The 22535-nt window shown below is 42.6% G+C and overlaps 1 protein-coding gene across 50 annotated transcripts in view; it reads left to right on the plus strand.

Annotated features, from left to right (window-relative positions):
• Window positions 1–19723, plus strand: part of GATAD2A (GATA zinc finger domain containing 2A) — a 109417-nt gene extending 89694 nt beyond the window's left edge. For 17 of the 50 annotated variants that reach the window (XM_087880310.1, XM_087878603.1, XM_087878996.1 and 14 more), the window contains 8 exons: window positions 593–724; window positions 1721–1813; window positions 3865–3996; window positions 6591–6758; window positions 9610–9892; window positions 12060–12352; window positions 14923–15106; window positions 18216–19723. In XM_087880310.1, the coding sequence (XP_087736436.1) occupies window positions 593–724; window positions 1721–1813; window positions 3865–3996; window positions 6591–6758; window positions 9610–9892; window positions 12060–12352; window positions 14923–15106; window positions 18216–18349 (1419 nt within the window). In that variant the 3' untranslated portion in view covers window positions 18350–19723. Of the gene's footprint in view, window positions 1–592; window positions 725–1720; window positions 1814–3864; window positions 3997–6569; window positions 6759–9609; window positions 9893–12059; window positions 12353–14922; window positions 15107–18215 lie in introns of all 50 variants that reach the window. The other 33 variants (XM_087878437.1, XM_060694680.2, XM_087878393.1 and 30 more) reach the window with 7 other exon arrangements.
• Window positions 19724–22535: the final 2812 nt, after the last annotated feature.

The following is a 22535-nucleotide window of genomic DNA, read 5'->3' on the forward strand; positions in this document are numbered from 1 at the left end:
TTCAATTGAAGTGCATGAATTTCTCATCCATTTCAGGTGTACCAGCTGCTCAAAATTCTCCCACTACTCCCATACCATGACTCTGCTTTTTCTGTTCTTTATGCCTGGGCCACTTACATGAACCATCCGCCTGTCCCTTTTTGGCCCTCATGCCTGGAATTTCTCCTGCAGCACTAAAGTCGTCCTTCCCCTGCCTTATTCCCTCTTGGGATGATGTCAATCCTGTCACTGCTGACTGGGAACTTTGACAGTTGTCCTTTAACATATCTGTAGGACACTGGGTTAGAGGAGGCTGGCCAAAGTCACATTGGTTCTTGTACTCTTCTCTTTCTCTCTGTCCCTCTCCCTCCCTCCCTCCCTCCCTCCCTCTCTCTCTCTCTCTCTCTCTCTCTCTCTCTCCATCTCTTTCTCTCTCTCTCTCCCTCTCCCCCCCCTCCTGGTCTGTCCCTCTCCGTCCTCCCCCTTCCTCTCTCTCTCATCTTCAAATCACTCTTTTAAAGTCAGCCCTTCTGTCATCCTCTCTAATTTGACTCTCCCCCTCCCTCCCTCCCTCAACGAAATTCAAACTTTTTCTTCCAATTCTTCCTTGTAGAAAAGCAGCCCAGAGGAACGGGAACGAATGATTAAACAGCTGAAGGAAGAACTGCGGTTAGAAGAAGCCAAACTTGTCTTACTGAAAAAATTACGACAAAGTCAGATACAAAAGGAAACAACAGCCCAAAAGGTGAGCAGATTCTGCCTTATTTTTTTCTTTCTTCTTCTTCTCTATTTGGAGTTTATATATGGTCTTTCTCACCTGTCTACCACTCAGGCATTGATTACCTCGGGGACCATTTCCGGCCTTCAAACTTCCTCTCCCTTCCTATTTAAGCACAACTTTTAAGATTTATTTATAGAACTCCTGGTCACTGGAATTTGAGCTATAAAAGGGCCTGGTGGCTCAGCAGACTGATAGCATTGTGATTAACACCAGCTGTCTGCAATTACTGTAAGTTCGAATCTCACCAGGCTCAAGGTTGACTCAGCCTTCCATCCTTTCTAAGGTAGGTAAATTGAGGACCCAGTTTGTACAGGCAATAAGCTGACTTTGTATAAATATACAAAAGTATGAAGGCATTATAAGGCACTTAACGCATTGTAAGCCGCCCTGAGTCTCCAGAGAAGGGCAGCATATAAATAAAATTTTAAAAAAATAAAAAAAATGATGCTCTAAGGCTGGGCAGAGAGAAAGGAGAAGTAAAGATGTAAAGAGAAAAGATATGCTAATTATTATAATGGAGGCTACTAGCATTTTTTTTTAAACTGTCCATCCCTGACAGCTGGATATGGGGATCTGCAAGAAGCCATTCAGTAATAGGGTGACATTCCGAGAGTGGCACAGTGTGTTCCTTGTTTTTTTTTTTTTTTTCAAGGATGTAAATCAGTGTAAGCTGGCTGGGGAATTCTGGGAGTTGAAGTCCACAGGTCTTAAAGTTAGTGGAACACCCCTGATGTAAATGAAAGCAGCACTCTTCCAGGAAGCAAATTGCCATCTTTCCTTCTTTCACTTCTCCCCTCTGCTCTTTGAAAACTGGGCTAAAGTTGTGCAACCAAAAAATACAGGCATTTTGGCACCACATTTTGGCAGTGAAAACTCACTGCCCATAAACGGAGAACCAAAAGGGAGCATTCAGAATAGTCTGCTTCTATTCTAATATCTCTGTGTTTGTCTGTTTCATAGCCTGCTGGTTCTTCAGGAAATGCCGTAGCAACACCTCCCCCATTAGTGCGGGGAACACAGAACATTGCATCCGGCAAGTCAGCCCTTCTACAGGTGAGGGCGTAAGAAAGGTCTTTGTTAATTAATTCAGTCTTGTAGGCTGCTTCAGTACAGGTAATCCTCAATTTACACCTGTGATGGATCTCCTGATTATGGTCATAAGTTTTGACAGTTGTAAAGCAAGTCACCCATGTGGCTGATCTGATTTTATGACCTTTTTTTTTTTTTTTTTTTTGCATCAGTCATAAAGCAAACACTGTTAAGCAGACTCATGGTTTGCTATGGGGCATTTTTGCTGAAAATGGAAATAAACACCGGTTTTCAGCAAAAATGTCATAAATCACGGTCATGTAGCCTCAGGATGCTACAAACAGCCATAAATGCAGGCTGGTTGTCAAACACCCAAAATGGAGTCATGTGACTGTGGGAACCAGGTGATAGGTATCTTTTGAAGGCTCCATTGGGACACTAATGAACCACTAAGCAACTGGTTGCAAGTCAAGGACCACCTGTAATGTCTGTGCTCCTACAGTAGTTCTGAGCGGATAAAGAAACTGGAAACGAAGCTGTACATGTATTAATTTTAATACTGCCTTCAAATCAGGGTTGACTCCTGATGACTGCGGGAATAAGTCCCTGCAGTTTTGCTGGGACGATTTCAGAAGTGGTTTGCCATTGCCTCTTTTAGAACTTAGAATAACTTTATTGTCACTTTTAATGTACACCAATCGGCATACATTAAAATGAAATTTCGTTGCATACAACTCTCTCTCTTTTTTTTAAAATAAATTTTTATTAAACATATTTCAACGTTTACATCACATTTCTACTCTTTACAGCTTTCCAATATCGGTATTACTCATAATTACATAGTTTCCAATTTTATAGATTACTCTTCTATATATTATATAATTATTTAATTATATAAATTTAATTATATTACCCTGTTTCCCCCAAAATAAGACATCCCCTGATAATAAGCCCAATCAGACATTTGAGCACATCGCAATAAGGCCAAGCGCTTATTTCAGGGTTCAAAAAAAATATAAGACAGAGTCTTATTTTCAGGGAAACACAGTATAATTATTTATTTATGTACATACATGCCTTTTACCTTTAAATTGTAGCAATATTTACAAATATATACAACTCTCAAAGGGTCACCACCTCCAACATACACTACATAAAAAAGACTAGATAGATTAGATAGTTAAATAGATAAATAGACAAATAAATACAAAATTATGCATATTCCCACATATAGTATATGAGACAGAGAAACAACACAATCTAATTTGGATGTATACATGTACATAGCAAGAAAAACGAATCTTGCGAGTTTACCAGACTTTTGCCTTCAATATTTAATTCAATATTCAATTCAATATTGAAGGATATTGCCTTGAAATCAGGGTTGACTCCTGGTGACTGCTGGGATAAGTCCCTGAAGTTTTGTTGGGAAGACTTCAGAAGTGGTTTGCCAGTGCCTCTTTTCCTTGGGCTGACAGTGACTGGTCCAAGATCACCCAGCTGGCTTTGTGCCTGAGGAACTAGTAAAATTAATCATAATTACTACATTCAATCAACTTATATATTTCTAATAATAATAAACATATTAAGTTACAATCTATCATTATTCAATTATTCCATATTTTTTCTTGTTATTGCTTTTATTATATAAAAGTGTATACGCTAATATTCCCCCTCTCTTATTTCTATCTTTTATTCCAACTTTTAATCATATCATCCTTTATTTAAAAACTTTCTATCCTACCTAACTTCTAGTCATGTCACCTACCTAAAAAAAGAAAAGAAAAAGAGAGAGAGAGAGAGAAAGAAAAGCAAATCAGAACAACAAAACAGAGAAATCATTGATCCATCGTCTGTTGCCCGCTTCAATACTTTAATTGCTATGCTTTTTTTGACTTGCCTCCCATATTCCTCTCTTGGATCTTTATCTCTGTCTGTATCTACTTCTTGGTTGTTCAATCTAGATATTTCTTTGACCCTTGATGGATCTTTGACCGTCTGCAGTTACAAAGCAAAACCATTTTTTTCTCTCTACTCCCTGTCTTCCTCAACCCACCCCCTCCCTTCCAAAACAGAACGCTTCTTCACGTATTCCTGGGACTGTTATTCCTCCTCCTTTGATCCGGGGTGGGCAGCAGACATCTTCAAAGCTGGGCTCTCAACAGAACACGCAAATAGTCATGCCACCTCTAGTCCGAGGAGCACAGGTAAGCTATTGTTGTACCTTTTATTCTTTCTTTTTTTCCTTCCCGCACACATCACCTTTCCTCTCCCAAGATCCTGATTATCTCTGCTTCGCTGGGAAAGATCCCTTTCTGACTGAAACCCCAGAGAGTTGCTGCTGGCTGGGTTATACTGGGCACGGGAGGCTGAGTCGGGTCAAATAACTGGTTGTGTTTAGTGTTGGAATCCTAAATCCTTGGCAAATTAAAAGATGCATGGACTTCAACTCCCAGAATTCTCCAGCTAGTCTTGCTGCCTAGGTAATTTTGGGTGTTGAAGTCCATGCATCTTAAGCTTATCAAGGTTGAAAAACAAGAATATTGCATAGAAGACAGAGTTTGGGTGCCCCTTCAATGGATTGGCATACCTCCAGAAGCAGTGGGTGCTCCATCATTAAGAGTTTTTTAAGAAGAGACTGGACAGCCATTTGTCTGAAATGAGGCAAGTTCTCCTGCTTGAGCAGGGGGTTGGACTAGAAGACCTCCAAGGTCCCTTCCAATTCTTTTATCCTTGATAGTTCCCCCGCACAGGTAGTCTTTGTTTAGTTATTGCCTTGTTTAGTGACCGTTCACAGTTGCGACGGTGATGAAGAAGTAACTCTGGGGCCAATTCTTGGATATATCGCCTTCACAGACCTGTAAACCAAGGGAAAGCCGAAGAAAGATCATAAGCACAGTCACAGTTTCACTTAACAACTGTTTTGTGTAACAACTGAATTGCCAGTCGCAAATTGTCGCTAAACAAGGATTACTTGTGTAAAGCAAATGCATTGCTGGCCCATGCCCACTTCTCAGAAAATGCCATGTAAGCAAAATGTAGTTCATGTAATGAATTCATGTAATGAATTCATGAGTTCATGTAATTCAGTTAAAAACGCTTCATATGAATTGATTCGTTTATATACGCCGTGCTTTTCTTCTGGGAGACAAATCTATGATGGTCTCAGCTTCATTTGATGCTCCATAACAACGACCCTATGAGTGAGTCTCAAGTAATTTTGTGGCCAAGGGGACACTAGAACTTGGATCTGTTGTTTATTATTTATTAATTTGAGTTATCCCCTATCCTCTCTCTTCTGGACAAACTTAAGGCAGCTGACATGCATGCATACATACATGATGTTATTGCTTTTGGAATATCCCCTCAAGCACAGAGAAATAAGGCAGAAGAAATGAAATGACTTAAAAATTAGCAAGATGAAGCAATTAAAGTTGTAAGAGAAGAAAAAGAAAACTAGTTAAAAGTATTTTGCACATTCACGGTACCGCTCCGTGGCGTTCTGTTCTGGCAAACCACTCCTCCTGCTGCTGTATCATTCAGGCGCCATCCATCACTTCTTCCTTTGCCTTTTGTTCACTAAACTTCTCACCTCTCTCGTTTTTTCAAGAGCTCATCAACTCCATCAAACTGCAACTTTCTCAGTCCTTCTCTCTCTCAACACATTTTCCTCTTCCATATATTTGTTCTATACTTATGAGTATCATATATTGTCATGATTATGCCCACCGATCACTTGTTTTTGTACTCCCTCCATGTTTCTTCAAAATCCTTTCATTCTTGACCCTTTCTCTCCTACGTAACACTTCTTAAGTACCCTGTTTCCATTGCTTTTCATTTAGATACATTTAATAAATCACGACCGTGTCTCTTGACATACTCAATCTCTACTCTGTATAATAAAGGAGGCAAAATTGGTTGTATGTGTATCCATTTTTGCATCTTTTAACCAAGAGAATACCATATACTACTCACCAGCTTTCTACCAGTACATTTTAAAATTCATCTTTTCTAATTTTCTGTCATTTATCTACTCTACACTTTACCATCCCTGTCAAACACAACTGCCTTGGATTTCGACACATTAATTATCAGATCCACAACACTCTGTCTAATATGTACTGCAAATAATTTGTGTTTTCAGTCAACCCCATGGTATTGCCTGGCTGCAAATGTACATACATTCATATTCCCAACAACACATACGTAACATTACACATTCTTGCCTTGCCCCATGCCACCTTTGTCGAGCCATTTGTTGAGTTGGTCTCACGCCTGCTTTGCTTCCATTATCCACTGCTCTTAAATTCCCGCAGCCTTTCTGCCATTCAGGCCTATTCATTACAGGCAGTCCTCAGCTAACGAACATTCATTTAGCGACCATGTGGAGTGCTGAAAAAAGGGGGTGCAAATCGAAGCGCCTTTATAAAGCTTATTTTGCCAGGCTTATATTAAATTATTTGATTATCTGAGCAAAACAAAACAAAGCACTTCCTGTTAGAATCTGATGCATCCTGAAAATCTTCCAACCGTTCTGAAAATAAAGCCACACACTGTTGGCTTTGGGCTTATTCCTTTTTCTTGATTAAAAAAATAAATAATAAACTAATAGTTTTTCCTTCTTACTTTCCTTCTTCCCCCCCCCTTTTCGCATTGCTCCCACGGCATCTTGTTGTTACCATCCCACCCTTCCTCTTCCCCCTTGCTTGGCCTTCCTTCTCCCCCTCCCTTTTTCCCGCCCTCCACCCATCTTGTCCTCCCACGTATCCATCCGTATCAGTCCATCTCTGTGTCTCCCCAGCAAATCCACAACATCCGCCCGCACTCCAGCTCGGGGCCTCCTCCGCTGCTCCTAGCTCCACGGGCTTCCGTTCCCAGCGTGCAGATCCAGGGCCAGCGGATCATACAGCAGGGTCTCATCCGCGTTGCCAATGTCCCGAATGCGAGCCTTTTGGTCAACATCCCGCAGGTAAGCAGGCAGCAATGTTGCCCTTAAGCCTTTCTTCCTCCCGACGTCATTCAGGAAGGTCCAATCAGAAGCACGCATGCCTTCCTTGCCTCTCTACAGGTAGTCCCATTCGTTTAATGACCATTCAAAGTTGCAACAGTTCTGCCAGTTCTCAATTTATGACCATTGAAGAATCCCGACACTCATGTGATCAAACTTAAAGTGCTTGGCAACGGGCATGTATTCACGATGGTTGCAGCATTCCAAAGTCCTGGGATTGTCACCTGCAACCTTCCTAGGCAGCTTCTGACAAGCAAAGTCAACGGGGAAAGCCAGATTCACCATGGCAAAAAGGTCATAAAGCAAGGCATGGTGACTCACTTAACAATTGTCTGGCTTAGCAGTGGAAATGTTGGGCTCAGTTGTGGTCGTATGTCAAGGACTACTGTAGGAGGATGCTTGTTTTCATAACTCAGTGGTATAGTTTTATCTCCTTCCTATTTTCTATAGCTACAGAGTGAGTTGATAGAGCTGATTCTGTTGTGAATAGGAGGGATATTCCCTCCCCTAAAACCAGTGGTGAAATCTGAACCGGTTTACTACCAGTTCGCTGGCTGCGCATACGCACCATGCACTAAATATGAGGTGCCTGCACGCATGTGCATGCCAAGGGGAGGCATGGGGTAAGTAGAACAGCGCAGGGGGGGAGTGTGATCAGCTGCGGTGCACGATCTTCGGAGCCTTTTTTTAACCTTGTAAAAGCATTTCTTACTTACTTTACTTTACTTTTATTTGATTTATATACCACCCTACTCCCGAAGGACTCAGGGCGGTGAACAGCCAACAATAAAATACATACATACAAAATTTAAAAAGCAGAAATAAAATCGAATTAAATAGTTTGGCCCACACAGATTAAAAAACCCCAATCAATTTAAAACAAATTAAACTTTGAATATTAAAAATATTTAAAAATATTTAAAAATTATTTAAAAAGAGGGAGAAAGTTAGGCCAGGCCCGCCTGGTGGAATAAAAAGGTCTTAAGAATGTGGTGGAAGGTGCGCAGATCCGGGATCCTCCGTATCTCCGGGGGGAGCTCGTTCCAGATAGTAGGTGCCCCCACAGAGAAGGCTGTCCCCCTGGGGGCCGCCAGTCGACATTGTTTGGCCGACGGCACCCAGAGGAGCCCCTCTCTATGAGAGCGTACCGGCCGGTGGGGGGCTATTGGTGGTAGTAGGCGGTCCCGCAAGTACCCAGGTCCTAAGCCATGGAGCGCTTTAAAGGTGGTGACCAAAACCTTGAAGCGCACCTGGAAGACCACCGGGAGCCAGTGCAGCTTGCGCAGGAGGGGTGTTACATGGGAACGCCATGTTGCTCCCATTACCACCCACGCGGCCGCACTCTGCACCAGTTGGAGCCTCCGGGTGCTCCTCAAGGGGAGCCCCATGTAGAGAGCGTTACAATAGTCCAGGCGGGAGGTGGCGAGGGCATGAGTGACCGTGTGTAAGGAATCCCGATCCAGAAAGGGACGCAACTGGCGGATCAGGCGAACCTGATGAAAAATCCTCCCGGCCACGGCTGTCAAGTACTCTTCTAAAGACAGCCATGAATCCAGGAGGACGCCCAACCTATTCGGCCAAGTAAATTGTAAAAAAATGCTTTTAAAAGTAAAAAGAAAGGCTCTGACAATAGCACGCGACAGCTGTGATCTTCGGAGCCTTTTTTTTACCTTTTAAAAGCATTTTTTTAACAACCTATTCGGCCAGATAGGTTGTAAAAAAAATGCTTTTAAAAGGTAAAACAAAGGCTGTGACGATTGCGTGCCACAGCTGTGATTGTCGGAGCCTTTTTTTTTACTTTTTAAAAGCATTTTTATTACTGGTTCCGGAGAATTGGTAGTAAAAAAATGCTAATAAAGTAAAAAGTAAAAAAAAAAAAAAAGTTCCGATGATCGCACGTCGCTCACCTGGTTGTTGGAACTTTCTTTTTGGTCCGGTTCGGGCGAACTGGACCAAACCAGGAGCATTTCACCCCTGCCTAAAACTCTCTTTTTATGCCCCTGTAATCCCTTAATTCGGGGTAGAGACTGGGCAACTGAATGGAGCTGAGCGTTTACTGGCCGGATGCCCTTCCTGATGCCTATGACGCAGATATTTTTTCTCTGCACCCTAGGAGAGAAGCATCTGCTACCTAGGAATTCTCAACCTTCCAAGTGGGAGGTGAGCATCTTAACCACTTGGCCACCACACCCCTCAGATATTCCTTCCCCCATTCATAGAAATACGGGTAGTCCTCGACTTACAACCACAATTGAGCCCAACATTTCTCTTCTTGAGTGAAACAGTTGTTAAGCGAGTTTTGCCCCATTTTACAACTTTTCTTGCCACAGTTGTTAAGTGGGTCACTGAAATTGTTAAGTTAGTAACACGGTTGTTAAGTGAATCTGGCTTCCCCATTGACTTTTGCTTGTCCAAAAGACACAAAAGGTGACCACGTGACGCCAGGGCACTACAGTGGTCATAAATATGAACCAGTTGCCAAGCGCCTGAATTTTGATCACTTAATCACAGGGATGCTGCAATGGTCATAAGTGGGGGAAAATGGTCATAAGTCAATTTTTTAAAATCCTGTTGTAACTTCAAACGGTCACTAAATGAACTGTTGTAAGTCGAGGACTACCTACAATTTTGAAAGAACCAGATTTTCCATTTACGATTTAGGTCTCTGCTTGTACCCAGGAAGTCTCAGATTCCTTTTCCTCCACTGAGAAGATTCCACCTTATGCATAGATCTCTGCTTTCTTTTGAGTAGCGCGTGGTGGAATTGGATGGTTATAAGAAAGACTTTTCTTCCCCCCGTTTCGTTTCCCAGGCTTCCCCAACTTCATTGAAAGGTGCAGCTGGGACGTCCGCCCAGGTGAACGCTTCGACCGCCACCAGCGTTGCTTCCATCGTCAACTCGAACGACTCTCCTGCCAGTCGGCAAGCAGCTGCTAAGTTGGCATTGCGGAAACAGCTGGAGAAAACCCTGCTGGAAATTCCTCCACCCAAACCTCCTGCTCCTGAAATGAGCTTCCTGCCCAGTGCAGCTAACAATGAGTTCATCTACCTGGTTGGGTTGGAGGAAGTTGTGCAGAACCTACTAGAAGCTCAAGGTGAGGAGGAGGAGAAGCTGTGAAGGGGCCAAACGTTGAAGCCTTCAAACTTAGAACACTGGGAACTGTAGTCCTAGCACTATTGGAGGCCACCTAGAGAGAAACAAAGTTGAGATTTACCGTATTTTTTCCAAGTATAAGACGCACCTTAGTTTTTGGGGAGGAAAATAAGAAAAAAACTGATTGGCAGGTGGATTGGCCTCCCAGAATACCCCCAATCAGCTGTTCCCAGAGGTGAATTTTAGCAACAGGTTCCTTGGTTGTGAGCTCTGTGCCTTGCTTTTTTTTGCTTTTTTTTCCTGCCTCTGAAACTTCTGAAACTCCATTTCAGAAAAAAACCTTTTCCTGCCTCTGAAAGCCTCCGAAACAGAGCTTCAGAAAAAAAGCCTCTGAAGCTTTGTTTCGGAGGCTTTTTTTCTGAAGCTCTGTTTGGGGGCTTCTTTTCTGAAGCTTCATTTCTGATGCTTTTTTCAGCCCCTGAAACCTCCGTTTGAGAAGCTGGGCGGAGCTACATTCGGAGTGTAAGATGCACCCAGATTTTCACCCTCTTTTTATTTTTCGTCTTATAGTCCAAAAAATACAGTACATTGCTTAGAGTTGTGAGTTGTTGCTGGACTTCAGTTCCTATCATGCTTGCTTTTTAGTCATGTTGAGTAGAGGCTGATAGAACTTTAGACCAACAGCTTCTCTGGGGGATTCTAGGATGGGAAAAGCAATTTTAGGAGTACCTTAACTGTCTGCTCTCAATAAAGCTGAGATTTTCACCTCCATTGCTTAATGCAAACTGGGTGATACACATATGTAACAAGCAGTGGTGGGTTTCTAATTATGTTACTATTGGTTCGCCGCACACGCTTGCTTGCTTCGTGCGTGTGTGGGCCCAGTTCGCCCGCACGCCTGCCTTCCGCACATGTGCCCGGCCTCAAAAACATGCCTAAATACAATGGCATAGAGCTGGGGCAAGTGTGCGGGCCCACCCATGATTTCCACTACCGGTTCAGGCGAACCGATCCGAACCGGCTGGATACCACCTCTGATAACAGGGAGAAGATGGGTTGGCATTGTTTTATTATTGGCTGTTTTTTTATTTAATAGATTTTTATCCGGCCTTTATTACTTTATAAATAACCCAAGGTGGTGAATATACCTAATACTCTTCCTCTCCTATTTTCCCCACAACAACACTTGTGAGATGGGTTGGGCTGAGAGAGAAATCTCTGGGCTTCATGCCAAAGGGACTAGAACTCACAGTCTCCCGGTTTCTAGGTCAGCACCTTAACCACTACACCAAACTGGCTCTCAGGTTGTATGTTGTCTTTTATTTATTTATTAGTTTGATTTATATACCGCCCTTCTCTGGAGACTCAGGGCGGCTTACAATGCTTTTAAGCAATAGCCTTCATACTTTTGTATATACCTGCTTAGGAGGGTTTTTGGCGCCCCCCTAAGTGGTGTTCTATTTTATACAAAGTCAGCTTATTGCCCCCACAATCCGGGTCCTCATTTTACCTACCTTGGAAGGATGGAAGGCTGAGTCAACCTTGAGCCTGGTGAGAATTGAACTCACAGTAATTGCAGGCAGCTGGCAGTTAAATACTACTTTAACAGTAGTTTAGTCCACTGCGCCACCAGGCTCTTTTATGTCCCCACCAGTCCTACAAAGAGTTTAGGGCAGTATACATAATAGAACCTTTTCCGATTATATCCCCATAACAACCCTATGAATTAGGTTGGGCTGACAGATAATGACCAATTCAAAGTAACTCTCTGAATGAAGAATACTAAGAATGGGCTTGAATCAAGATCACCTTAATCTGAGTCCACTGCCCTAACCGCTACACCACACTATTGACACAAGGCATGGGGAATTCTGGGAGTTGAAGTCCACCAGGCTTAAATTTGCCAAGGTTGGAGACCCCTGCTGTAGAGATCAACTCTGCTTTCTGTTTTAGAACTTTTTTTGGTAAATCTCTGTTTCTTGCCTTCCCGGCTGTCTCCCAGTCTTCTAAAACTTAACTCCCATCCATTGCACTGTTCAATTGGCTCGAGGAGTAGAGACGCCCTACTCTTATTCTTCCCACTTCTTGCTATAGCTTTTTCCTGGCCATCTTTTCCCAGCCAGAGGTCAGAAGCCCTTGGTTGATCCTTTCCGTCTCCTCTTGCGCAGGTAAAGTCTCCGTCAGCCCCTCCTCGCAGGAGCCCTACACCTGCGTCCAGTGCAAGACGGACTTCACCTGCCGCTGGAGGGAAGAGAAGAGCGGCTCCATCATGTGTGAGACGTGCATGTCCTCCAATCAGAAGAAGGCGCTGAAGGCCGAGCACACGAGCCGGCTGAAGGCCGCCTTCGTGAAGGCCTTGCAACAGGAGCAGGAGATCGAGCAGCGGATATTGCAACAGGCCGCCTCCCCGATTCAGAGCAAGCCAGAACAGATAGCTCAGCAGCATCACTCGCTCAAACAGGTAGGCATCTTCTGGCTTGCTTTCTCAAGCTTTACAGGCTGGAGAAGAAGTCCTCACAGCCAGTGGTGAAATATAAAATTGGTTACTACCGGTTCTGTGGGCGTGGCTTGGTGGTGGTGGTGGGGTAATGTGACGGTAGGCGTGGCCAACTTTTTCTTTTTAACTTTTAAAAGCATTTTTTCTACAATCTTAAGAGGTTTCAGAAAAAAAAGGCTTTTAAAAGCCTCTGACGATCAGGCAACTCAGCTGGGATCGTCAGAGGCTTTTAAAAGCATTTTTTTCTACAACCTCATCAGCCGAAGAGGTTTCAGAAAAAATGCTTTTAAAAGCCTCTGATGACCCCAGCTGAGCCGCACGATCATTAGAAGCTTTTTTGTTTTACTTTTAAAAGCATTTTTTTTTTTTTTGGCCAAAGAGGTTGTAGAAAAAATGCTTTTAAAAGTAAAAAAAAAACAGCCTCTGATGATCGCGCGGCTCAGCTGGGCATGGGGGGGCCCACCATCGCTACCGGATCAGGTGATGTGGTCCGAACCGGGAGCATTTCACCCCTGCTCAGCAGCGCTGTCTGGGGGATTCTGGGAGTTGAAGTCCACCCATCTTCAAGCTACCAAGGTTGAGAAACACTGGCTTAGAGAAAGATGTAAAGCATTACATTAGTCTTATTGCTATTGCTACAACAGTTCGTTTAATGACCGTTCAGTTATAACGGCACTGAAAATAGGGACTTATGACTATTTTTCACAGTTAATGACCTTTCCAGCATCCCCCATGATCATGTGATCAAAATTCAGATGATTGGCAACTGGTTCCTATTTATGACCGTTGCTGTCATCCGGTCCAAACCGGGAGCATTTCACCCCTGCTTTGAATGTTTCCTAAACCAATAGTTGTAAGTCAAAGACTACCTGTATGGGAAAGAAGTGAGGGGGGGACGGGGGGGGACAACGACCCTGTGGATTCTGGGACATACATTTTATTTACATATTTCTATATATTTCATGGATGTGTGGATGAGCACATCCACAATAAAGATGCACAACTGAACCTCTTAATACTTTTCCAAAAGTTGGCACAAAAACAATTTAGAATGTAATACAAAAGAGGTAATCAAAAACACAAATGCTTATTTCTATACTTATTTAATGTGATTTTTGTTGTACAACTCCCCACCATGTTATTCTAAAAGCAAGTTCAGTCCTCCCTCCCTCCCCAGTTGCATGTGAACAGCCTAGAAACCCATAAGTTCCCCTGTGGCATAAACTAGAATCTACCATAAACTGCCAGTTCACATTATCAAAAGCTTTCTTTGCATCCAGGAACATCAAGGCCATTTGTTTTTCTGGGTGAGTCTCATAATATTCCAACATATCAGGACTGGGCACATGAAAAGAACACTTAACACAACTAATTCACTTTCTCCTGTTTGGCCATGGGAGCTAAAGAACACACAACTAAGATGATTAGGGGACTGAAGGCTAAAACATATGAAGAACGGTTGCAGGAACTGGGTATGTCTAGTTTGAGGAAGAGAAGGACTAGGGGAGACATGATAGCAGTCTTCCAATATCTCAGGGGCTGCCACAAAGAAGAGGGAGTCAAGCTATTCTCTAATAATGCACCTGAAGGCAGGAGAAGAAGCAGTGGATGAAAACTAATCAAGGAGAGAAGCAACCAGAAGTTAAGGAGAAAATTCTTAACAGTGAGAACAATTAACCAGTAGAACTATTTGCCTCCAGAAGTTGTGTTTGCGTCAACACTGGAAGTTTTTAAGGAGAGATTGGACAACTATTTATCTAAAATGGTATAGGGCCATGATGGCAAACCTATGGCACTTGTGTGCCACAGGTGGCACGCGGAGCCATATCTGCAGGCACGCGTGTCGTTGCCCTAGGTTAGCTCCAGCGCGCATGCTTGCGCTGGCCAGCTGATTTTCAGCTGGCCCTGCCCACCCCTCCCCTCCCTTCCCCTCCCAGGAGTCTCCACGCAGCCCGTTTTGGATGCCAGGTAAGTACAGGGCTCCCGCGGAGGCTCTGGGAGAGTGAAAAACGGGCCTACCGGAAGTCCAGAAACGGGCCATTTCCGGCCTCCAGAGGTTTCAGAGAGGCCTCCTGGGGTGTGTGGGGAGGGGTCGTGCACGCATGTGTGGGGGGCGGGGCAGCGCGGGGAGGGTCACGCACACATGCGCAGGGGGTGCATTGCATTGTAGGTGTGGGCACACGTGTGTGCTTTCAGCACCTGAGGAAAAAATAGGTTAGCCATCCTTGGTATAGGGTCTCCTGCTTGATCAGGGGTTGGACTAGACGACCTCCAAGGTCCCTTCCAACTCTATTCTGATCAGACCAGTGTTTTCCAAGCTTAGGAACTTTGAGATGTGTGGACTTCAACTGCCAGAATTTCCCAGCCAGTATAGCTTCAACTCTGGGAGTTGATGTCTCCATACCTTAAAAGTTCCCAAGCTCGGGAAACACTGCTCTCTATATGATTCCAAGAATGTGATTCTACTCTGGCCTCCTTTCCAGCCCTTGAATTTCATGGTTTATTTTCTCTTCCTTGTCTTGATCATTGCTCAGGCCTCCAGCCAGCTGCCCCGAAGTGCCAGCACCCCTCGCGGAGTCTTGCATGCATTTAGCCAGTCGCCCAAGTTGCAGAACGCCTCCGGTGTGGCCGTACTTGGTGGCAGGCAAGGTAAGCGTGCTCAGAGACCCATCGGCAAAGGAGGTGCTTACACTTGGAAGAAGACACCCGTCAACGCAGGTAGATGACTCGCTCTCGAGACTTCTTGTCTTTACCGCCGCTGGCCGCGCTCCCTTGTCCGGCCAGCATTCTTTCTGAAAGGAAAACAATCTCTGGGTGAAAAGGGTGTTTCTATTTTATTTCTCTTCCTTTCTTTTTGCTGCATTCACTCTTTCAAAGCAATATTAAGTATGCTAAGGCCTCCCTCCTCTATTGTGAAATATTAAAGGTAGTCCTCAACTTACAACCACAATCGAGCCCCCCAGATTTCTCTTGCTAAGCGAGACATTTGTTTGAAGTGAGTTTTGCCTCGCTTTACGACCTTCCTTGCCACAGCTGTTAAGTAAAAATCATTGCAGTTGTTAAAAGTTAGTAACCCACGGTTGTTAAAGTGAATCTGGCTTCCCCGTTGACTTTGCTGGGTCAAAAAGTCGCAAAAGCTGATCACGTCACCCCAGGACACTGCAACCGTCATAAATACGAGTCGGCTGCCAAGCGTCTGAATTTTAATCATGTGACTGTGGGGATGCTGCAACGGTCACGGGGGTGAAAAAAAATGATCCTAAATCCCTTTTTTCAGTGATGTTGTAACGCTGAACAATCACTAAATGAACCGTTATAAGTCGAGGACTACCTGTGTATGGATTCTGAGCAACCCCATGACTCCCTTGAAAAGGGATACTGGGAAATATCAGTGTCCTTTTGGTGACTCTCTTAGAGCTACAAATTATAAAATCTTGATCTATTTAATTTATATTGCTTATTGTTAAAAGCCAAAAAGCCCAGAAGTGGTATATTTTTCTAGGTTCTTCTGACGACAACGAAACCCACTCTGGGGTCATGTGATGAATTCCCCTCTCTTATTTTGAGGTGGGGAGAGGGCAGCGGTGGGTTTCTCATTATGTTACTACTGGTTTGCCACACATGCGCCATGCCTAAATAGGATGGCATAGAGCCAGGACGAGTGGGGGGGCCCCCACACATGACTTCTGCTACTGGTTCGGGCGAACCGGTTCGAACCAGCTGAATATCTCCTCTGAGAGAGGGCAATTGAACAAACTATTGTAGCGATGGAGGCGGGTGGTTCGGAGAATCGGTAGCAAACATCCCTGCCCCCCCCCCTCCCCAATGCCCAGCTGAGCCGCACAATCATCAAAGGCTTTTTTTTTTTTACTTTTAAAACCATTTTTTCTACAATCTCTTCAGCGGAAAAAATGTTTTTAAAAGTAAAAAAAAAAAAGTTGCCTGATCTGCAGAGACTTTTTTTCTTTTAAATGCCTCTGATGATCAGGCAACTCAGCTTGGATTGTCAGAGCCTTTTGAAAGCATTCTTTTACAATCTCTTCCCCGAAGAGATTGTAGAAAAAATGGTTTTAAAAGTTAAAAAAAAAAATTGACCATGCCCACCAAGTCACATTACCCACCACCACCAAGCCACGCCCACAGAACCGGTAGTAACAAATTTTAGATTTCACCACTGGTTTCAGTGTTACAGCTAGTCCTCGACTTAAAACCACAATTGGGACCAGAATGAAATAGTGGCTAAATTATTATTATTATTATTATTATTATTATTATTATTATTATTATTATTATTAACTAGAACATGACAGAAGAGAAGTAAACATATATCACACAGTCCACATAATTATAAGTAAAACTTCTATGGGGCTTTCACAGTGGCCTTATAACGGATTGTCCAATTCACCCATCCAGGAAATCGCCTCTGGCGTTGCTTCGTGCAGGTTTTCTAGGGAGCCAGGGAACGCATGACACGGGCAATCTTGCACAATACAGGTAGTCCTCGAGTTACGACCGCAATTGAACCCAAAACTTATGTTGCTAAGTGGAACATTTGTTAAGTGAAGTGAGTTTGCCCCATTTTATGACACAATTGTTAAACGAATCGTTGCATTTGTTAAGTTGGTAACCTGGTTGTTAAGTGAATCTGGCTTCCTCTTTGACTTTGCTTGTCAGAAGGTCGCAAAAGGCGATCCCGTGACCCATAAGACGCTGCAGCCGTCATAAATATGAACCAGTTGCCGAGCGTCTGAATTCTAGCCAAGTGACCATGGGGCTGCTGCATCATTCTTATGTGTGAAAAATGGTCATAAGCCACTTTTTTCAGTGCCATTGTAACTCTATAAACGGTCACTAAATGAACTGTTGTAAGTCGAGTACCACCTGTATGTTTAATACTTTGCATATCAGCACAATTGCAACAAGGGGGATCTTTCCATCCGCATTGGGCTAAGTGATGGCAGACATTAAACAAGTCATCATGTGACTAGGCCTAATTTGATTTACTATTCTTACGGTGGTCATTCAGCGAACCCTGCAGTTGTTAAGTGAATCGCGCACGTATTAAATGAATTGGGCTTTCCCAATTAACTTCGATTCTCAGAAGCCAGCCGGGATGGTTACCAATTGCAATTAAGTCACCGCAAGTTCCTGCGAACGGTCATAAATGCGAGCCGAATTGCGATCGTGTGACCACCAGGCTGGTGCAACAGTTGTAACTTTGAAGACGGGGTGTGTGTCATAAGTCATTTTTTCCGGGGCTGTCGTGACATTAAAACAAAATGGTCGTAAGTCAAAGACTACATGCATCTAATGGCAGAAGGTATTCGGTGCTCATGGGTTTTTTTTTCGGGCTTTTCTTTACCTGTGTCTGTCTCTTGTCTATAGTTTGATTAATTGTATTTTGCAAACTTTTTTTTTTTTTTAAGATTTCCCCATATCTCTCACCCTTATTCTATGCTGGCTTTGTCCCCAGGTGGGATGCCTTTTCCCAATCTGGTTGCTTCTCAATATTACTGAGAATGAGCAGTTCCTCATGGGAATGTTAAGACATGCCCACCTTGATACATCTGAGGAAGCCAGAAAAAGGGGAGAGAGTGCCTAGATCAACGTACCTTAATCTTGGCAGCTTGAAGATGTGTGGACTTCAACTCCCAGAATTCCCCAGCCAGCCATTGCTGGATGGCTGGGGAATTCTGGGAGTTGAAATCCACATATCTTCAAGCTGCTAAAGTTGAGAAAAACTGCTCTAGACACTATTAGAAGGGGAAAGCTGTCTCTCCCTTTTAAGAGTTCATTTCAACGCACCCTTTGTGTTCCTTTTCTCCAGGAGGGACGTTGAACTTCGTTAACCCTAGTCTCACCGTGCACAAAACCACCTCCTCAGCCGTAGATCGCCAGCGCGAATATCTCTTGGATATGATTCCTCCACGGTCCATCCCTCAATCGGCCACATGGAAATAACGCAGGAACCTCCGCCCCGAGTGGAAGACTTCAAAAAACAAAAAAAAAAAATTTTTTTTTGTCTATTACATCTTCTTGGGTTTTTTTTTTCTTCTCCTCCTTTTTGATTCTGCCATTTTTTCCTCCGAAATCTCTCCACACAGTGGAAAAGCCGCTTTCAAGTCTAACTGGATCTGCCCGCGGGGTTTGCCGGAAAGTATTTTTTACATATACGTAGCTTCCTGCTGGATAGAAATGGACGCTCGAAAGGGTGGTAATGAACATTTCGGCTACCGAGTTCTTGCAAACTCTTTTTTTTTTTGTTGGCTGATGGTTGAGACCATCCCCGAGGAGAATCTCAATTTAATATTATTGTTTTCTCTGTGTATTTTGTCTCTTTAGTTTGGGGGTTATTATTATTTTCTCTCTCTCTTTTTTTTTTTTTTTTGATCAGCACTAGAATGGAACAAGGACTCATGCAAGAGATTTGATGGCTCAGTGGCTTCCGGTCTCAGTCCCTTCCCTTCTTACATACCATCTCTCTCTCTCTTTTTTTTTTTAAAGTTACGTTAAGCTGAATTTTACTTTGGTTGATCATACAGTGGCCCTTCGTGACCAAGGATGTACTTCTTCACTCGTTCATAGAAAGCAGAAGCGGGACCTGGCAACATTGGGGGAGGGGGAAAAAACCCAGAAAGCTGGACCGGTTTCCTCACGGCTTTGTTTTCTCTAAACCCCACTATTTCCTGAGGAGGCTCTATTCCAAAGGCTAACAGCAGGAGTTTGGTGTTTGAGTTTGGAGGTTTCGTTTTGTTTTCTTTTTAACCCAGTAATAACTTATACTACGAGCAAATGCAGACAGACTTGCCACCGCCAGAAGAAATGGAGCAACCGAACACGGAGGATGTGCATCTTCTTGTTTTCGGGGTTTTTTTTTTTTTTTTTTAATAAATAGAATCTTGTTTCCGACAGATGTTCTGCTCTGGACCTTTGCTGGTTTAAAGAATTACTGGACAGTTTATATAAAAACAGCTCTATTGAACCTCCTCAGTCTGAAACGAATGAACAGGTTGTTCTTTTTTTGTTGTTGTTTTTGTTTTTTTTTTTTAAAAAAAAGAAAAATATGAAAAAAAATAAGTCTGACGCTCCCAAAGAGAAAAGTGAGCCGTGTGGAGATGGATATTTTTTTTTCCTACAAAAAAATGAAACAAAAACCCAACATCTGATTGAATCTCCCTTCCCCTTTTCATTTTTTTTTCTAGAAAGGTTTTTAACTTGGCTGTCTTAAGAACAGTGTGCAATTTAGTCACATGGAGCAGAAGGGACCAGAGGAGTACATTTTTTTGTGTTTAAAAAAAAAAAGAAATAAATAAAAACAACACCACGAGACAAAAAGTCCACATCTCTCTTGCTACCAATTGTTATGGGGGAAAAGAAAACAGCCTTGCCATAGGTAAATCGTTATATTACTGCTGCCCTCCATACGTGTTGGACTAAGCTCCCATAATTCCCAGCCAGGGGCACAAGTAGAGGGTGCCTAGTGTAGGAAAAAAACAAAACACAACACAGGGTCTCCGGCTTTATAAAGCACAACATGGGTGCAAACAGCTGTTGTCTCTAGTATGTTCAATCCCATCCTTAGAAATGTAACCGATTTTTACTACTAGCATCTTGACTAATGTTGGCTTTAAACCGCACTTCCTCTTCCCATGCTCCCTGCCAAATTCAGTGAAATACGGGAAAAAAATGTCATAGTCTTATTTTTCCCCTTCGATGCCATTTTTTTTTTATAGTAGAGGCAGAAGTACAGACTTTTCTATACCTATTCATACTAGCGTATTGGTACTAGATCTAGTGCTGATATTTGTTGCAAAAAAAAATTATATATAAATAAATGCATATATAAATATAAATATATATAAATATATATATATATGACTATATATAAAGCAGGGTGGGAGGGGATTAATACTGCAGGCAAACCTTTTTTGGGGGTCGGGGGTCTGGAATTTTTGTTAGCGACAAGTGAGATGCCTAATTTAAGAACAGACCTACAAATGTTACTGTATCAGGAAGGGCTCCCGTTCCAATGACAGCTCTTGCATTTTAATTAAAAAAAAGTTCCTCCTAATTCCCCCTTTTTTCCTTTTCTGTAAACTTGAGAATATTTAGATATAATGTTTTAAAGTTCTGGTGGATAGCAAGCGTTATAGGGTTTTAATTTTTCTGTACACAGTTCTTCTGAATTTCAGTGTTTGTGGCGGGGCCCGCTTTTGTTTGTACATCAAAACTATTGCTTTACTCTCCATCCTTACCTCTGTTTGAATTTAGTGGGCTTTAAAAGCATTCTTGTTAATTTTGTACCCAAAGTTAAGATACCTTAATGCCGGAGTGGTTTTTTTATCTCTCTTGCACTTCAGTTCCATATAGAATGTTGCACCTGTATAAACAATTGGAGTTCCATTCTCCTAAAGAACCTATCTAATTTCCAGATTAACCCCAAGGCTTCTCTGATGGGTCAAAGTAGACTTAAAACTGGTATGAAGCTGTAGTGTAGACATAACTATTCAATTTCTCTAGCGTTTTTTCACATTTGCATCATTGGTCTGCCTTAGATTGGATGCAAATCGAGGTTTGCATTTCTGAAATTCTAGCCTTGCTTTTTGCGTAGGAGCTGGATTAATTTACAAATCAGGAAGGATAGGTTTGTCCACGTGAAGTTTTAAAGCTGGAGCAGTTTGACCAACAGTTGTGAACCTGTGTTTCCAAAAGCCATTTCTTTTTTTAAAAAAGATGAAAACCCCCAGCCGTGTCAGAAATCTCTTTTTGATCGGGGTTGGAAATTGTCCAGGAAATTTTGGAGGTCCACAAAAATAAATCTTTAACTTGAAGCAATTCCTGTGTTGGATCTTTTAAGCCTCGGGTCGAATTACCAGACTTCGATACGTCGTCATTTGGGGGATTAGAACTTCAATATCGTTCAAATAGGCATCAAAAGGTGGTTAGGATGTTCTAAAAAACAAGCAGTATCCTTCTGTGATGATGCCTAAGAAAAAAGACTTCGATATTCATTTAATGTTGAGGAAATTTGAAATATAGCTGAATATGGTAGGCAAAGCTTTCTGATATTCTCTCTCATGGATTAACAGAGGTAAACATAACTGGTGACAAAGCTGTCCTCATCATTATTTCTTCTGATTCCTCTTCACCTGCAATTCATTTACTTGCTAGGAAGAGAAACGTTAATGTAGTTTTGCTAATGACACAAGTATGTTTGTATGTGCACTCATGTCTGAAAATGGATTAGGATGGAAAGCAGAGAATAGAAGTGTCTGAAAAATCATAATAAAAACACTATATTTGCATCCAAGATCAAAATCTCTGGAGCACAACAACTGCGCTAAATAGATTAAAAGCCTGCATACTTTTGTCATCTGAGATTTTTATTTCACAGCTTTCATTGTGAGCCACTCAAGAGATGTATTCTTAAGCTGGGCAGCCATATAAATCTTTTAAATAAATAAATAACCTTAGCTTGCAATCGAAAAACTTCATGTGCCATGCAGTGCGAGCATTTGCAGTGACAGGTGTTCTTACACACTAAATTGAGTGAGCTGGTAGCCTGCCACTTTGCTCCTGTTGTAAACATAAAACATGAATTCTACAGGTTGGAAGTGAAGCGTGTGCTGTGAGATTTTCATATTTTTCCCTAAGATCTGGAAATTATTTCAAAGATTCTTCCAAAGCTACCGTGTAGCAAAATGGGTGGCTAATAACATTTTACAAATAAATGAATAAAAAGTTGAGAACACCTGCTTTAGTTACCGCTGGAAGAGAACAGAAATAATTTTTGCTGAAGAATTATGCATTCTTGGCCATGTTTGGTGTTGAGTACGGGTAGTCCTTGGACTTATAACCATAATTGAGCCTAAATTTTCCAATGCTGGCAAGGCAATTGTTAACGTGAGTTTGGTCCCATTTTATGATCTTTTTTGACACAGTTGTTAAGCAAATCACTACACGTAAGCAAATCTGGCTTCCCCCCATGGATGTTGCCTGTCAGAAACTGGCTGAGAAGGTTACAAATGGGGATCACATGACCTTGGGACAGTACAACTGTCCTAAGTACATGCCAGATGCCAAGCGCCCAAATTTTTGATCACATGATCATAGGGATGCTGCAGCAGTCATAAGGGTTATAAGTCGC

The sequence above is a fragment of the Pantherophis guttatus genome, chromosome 1, assembly GCF_059756535.1.
Source record: "Pantherophis guttatus breed Tessera chromosome 1, ASM5975653v1, whole genome shotgun sequence".
In the NCBI taxonomy this organism is placed as follows: domain Eukaryota; kingdom Metazoa; phylum Chordata; class Lepidosauria; order Squamata; family Colubridae; genus Pantherophis; species Pantherophis guttatus.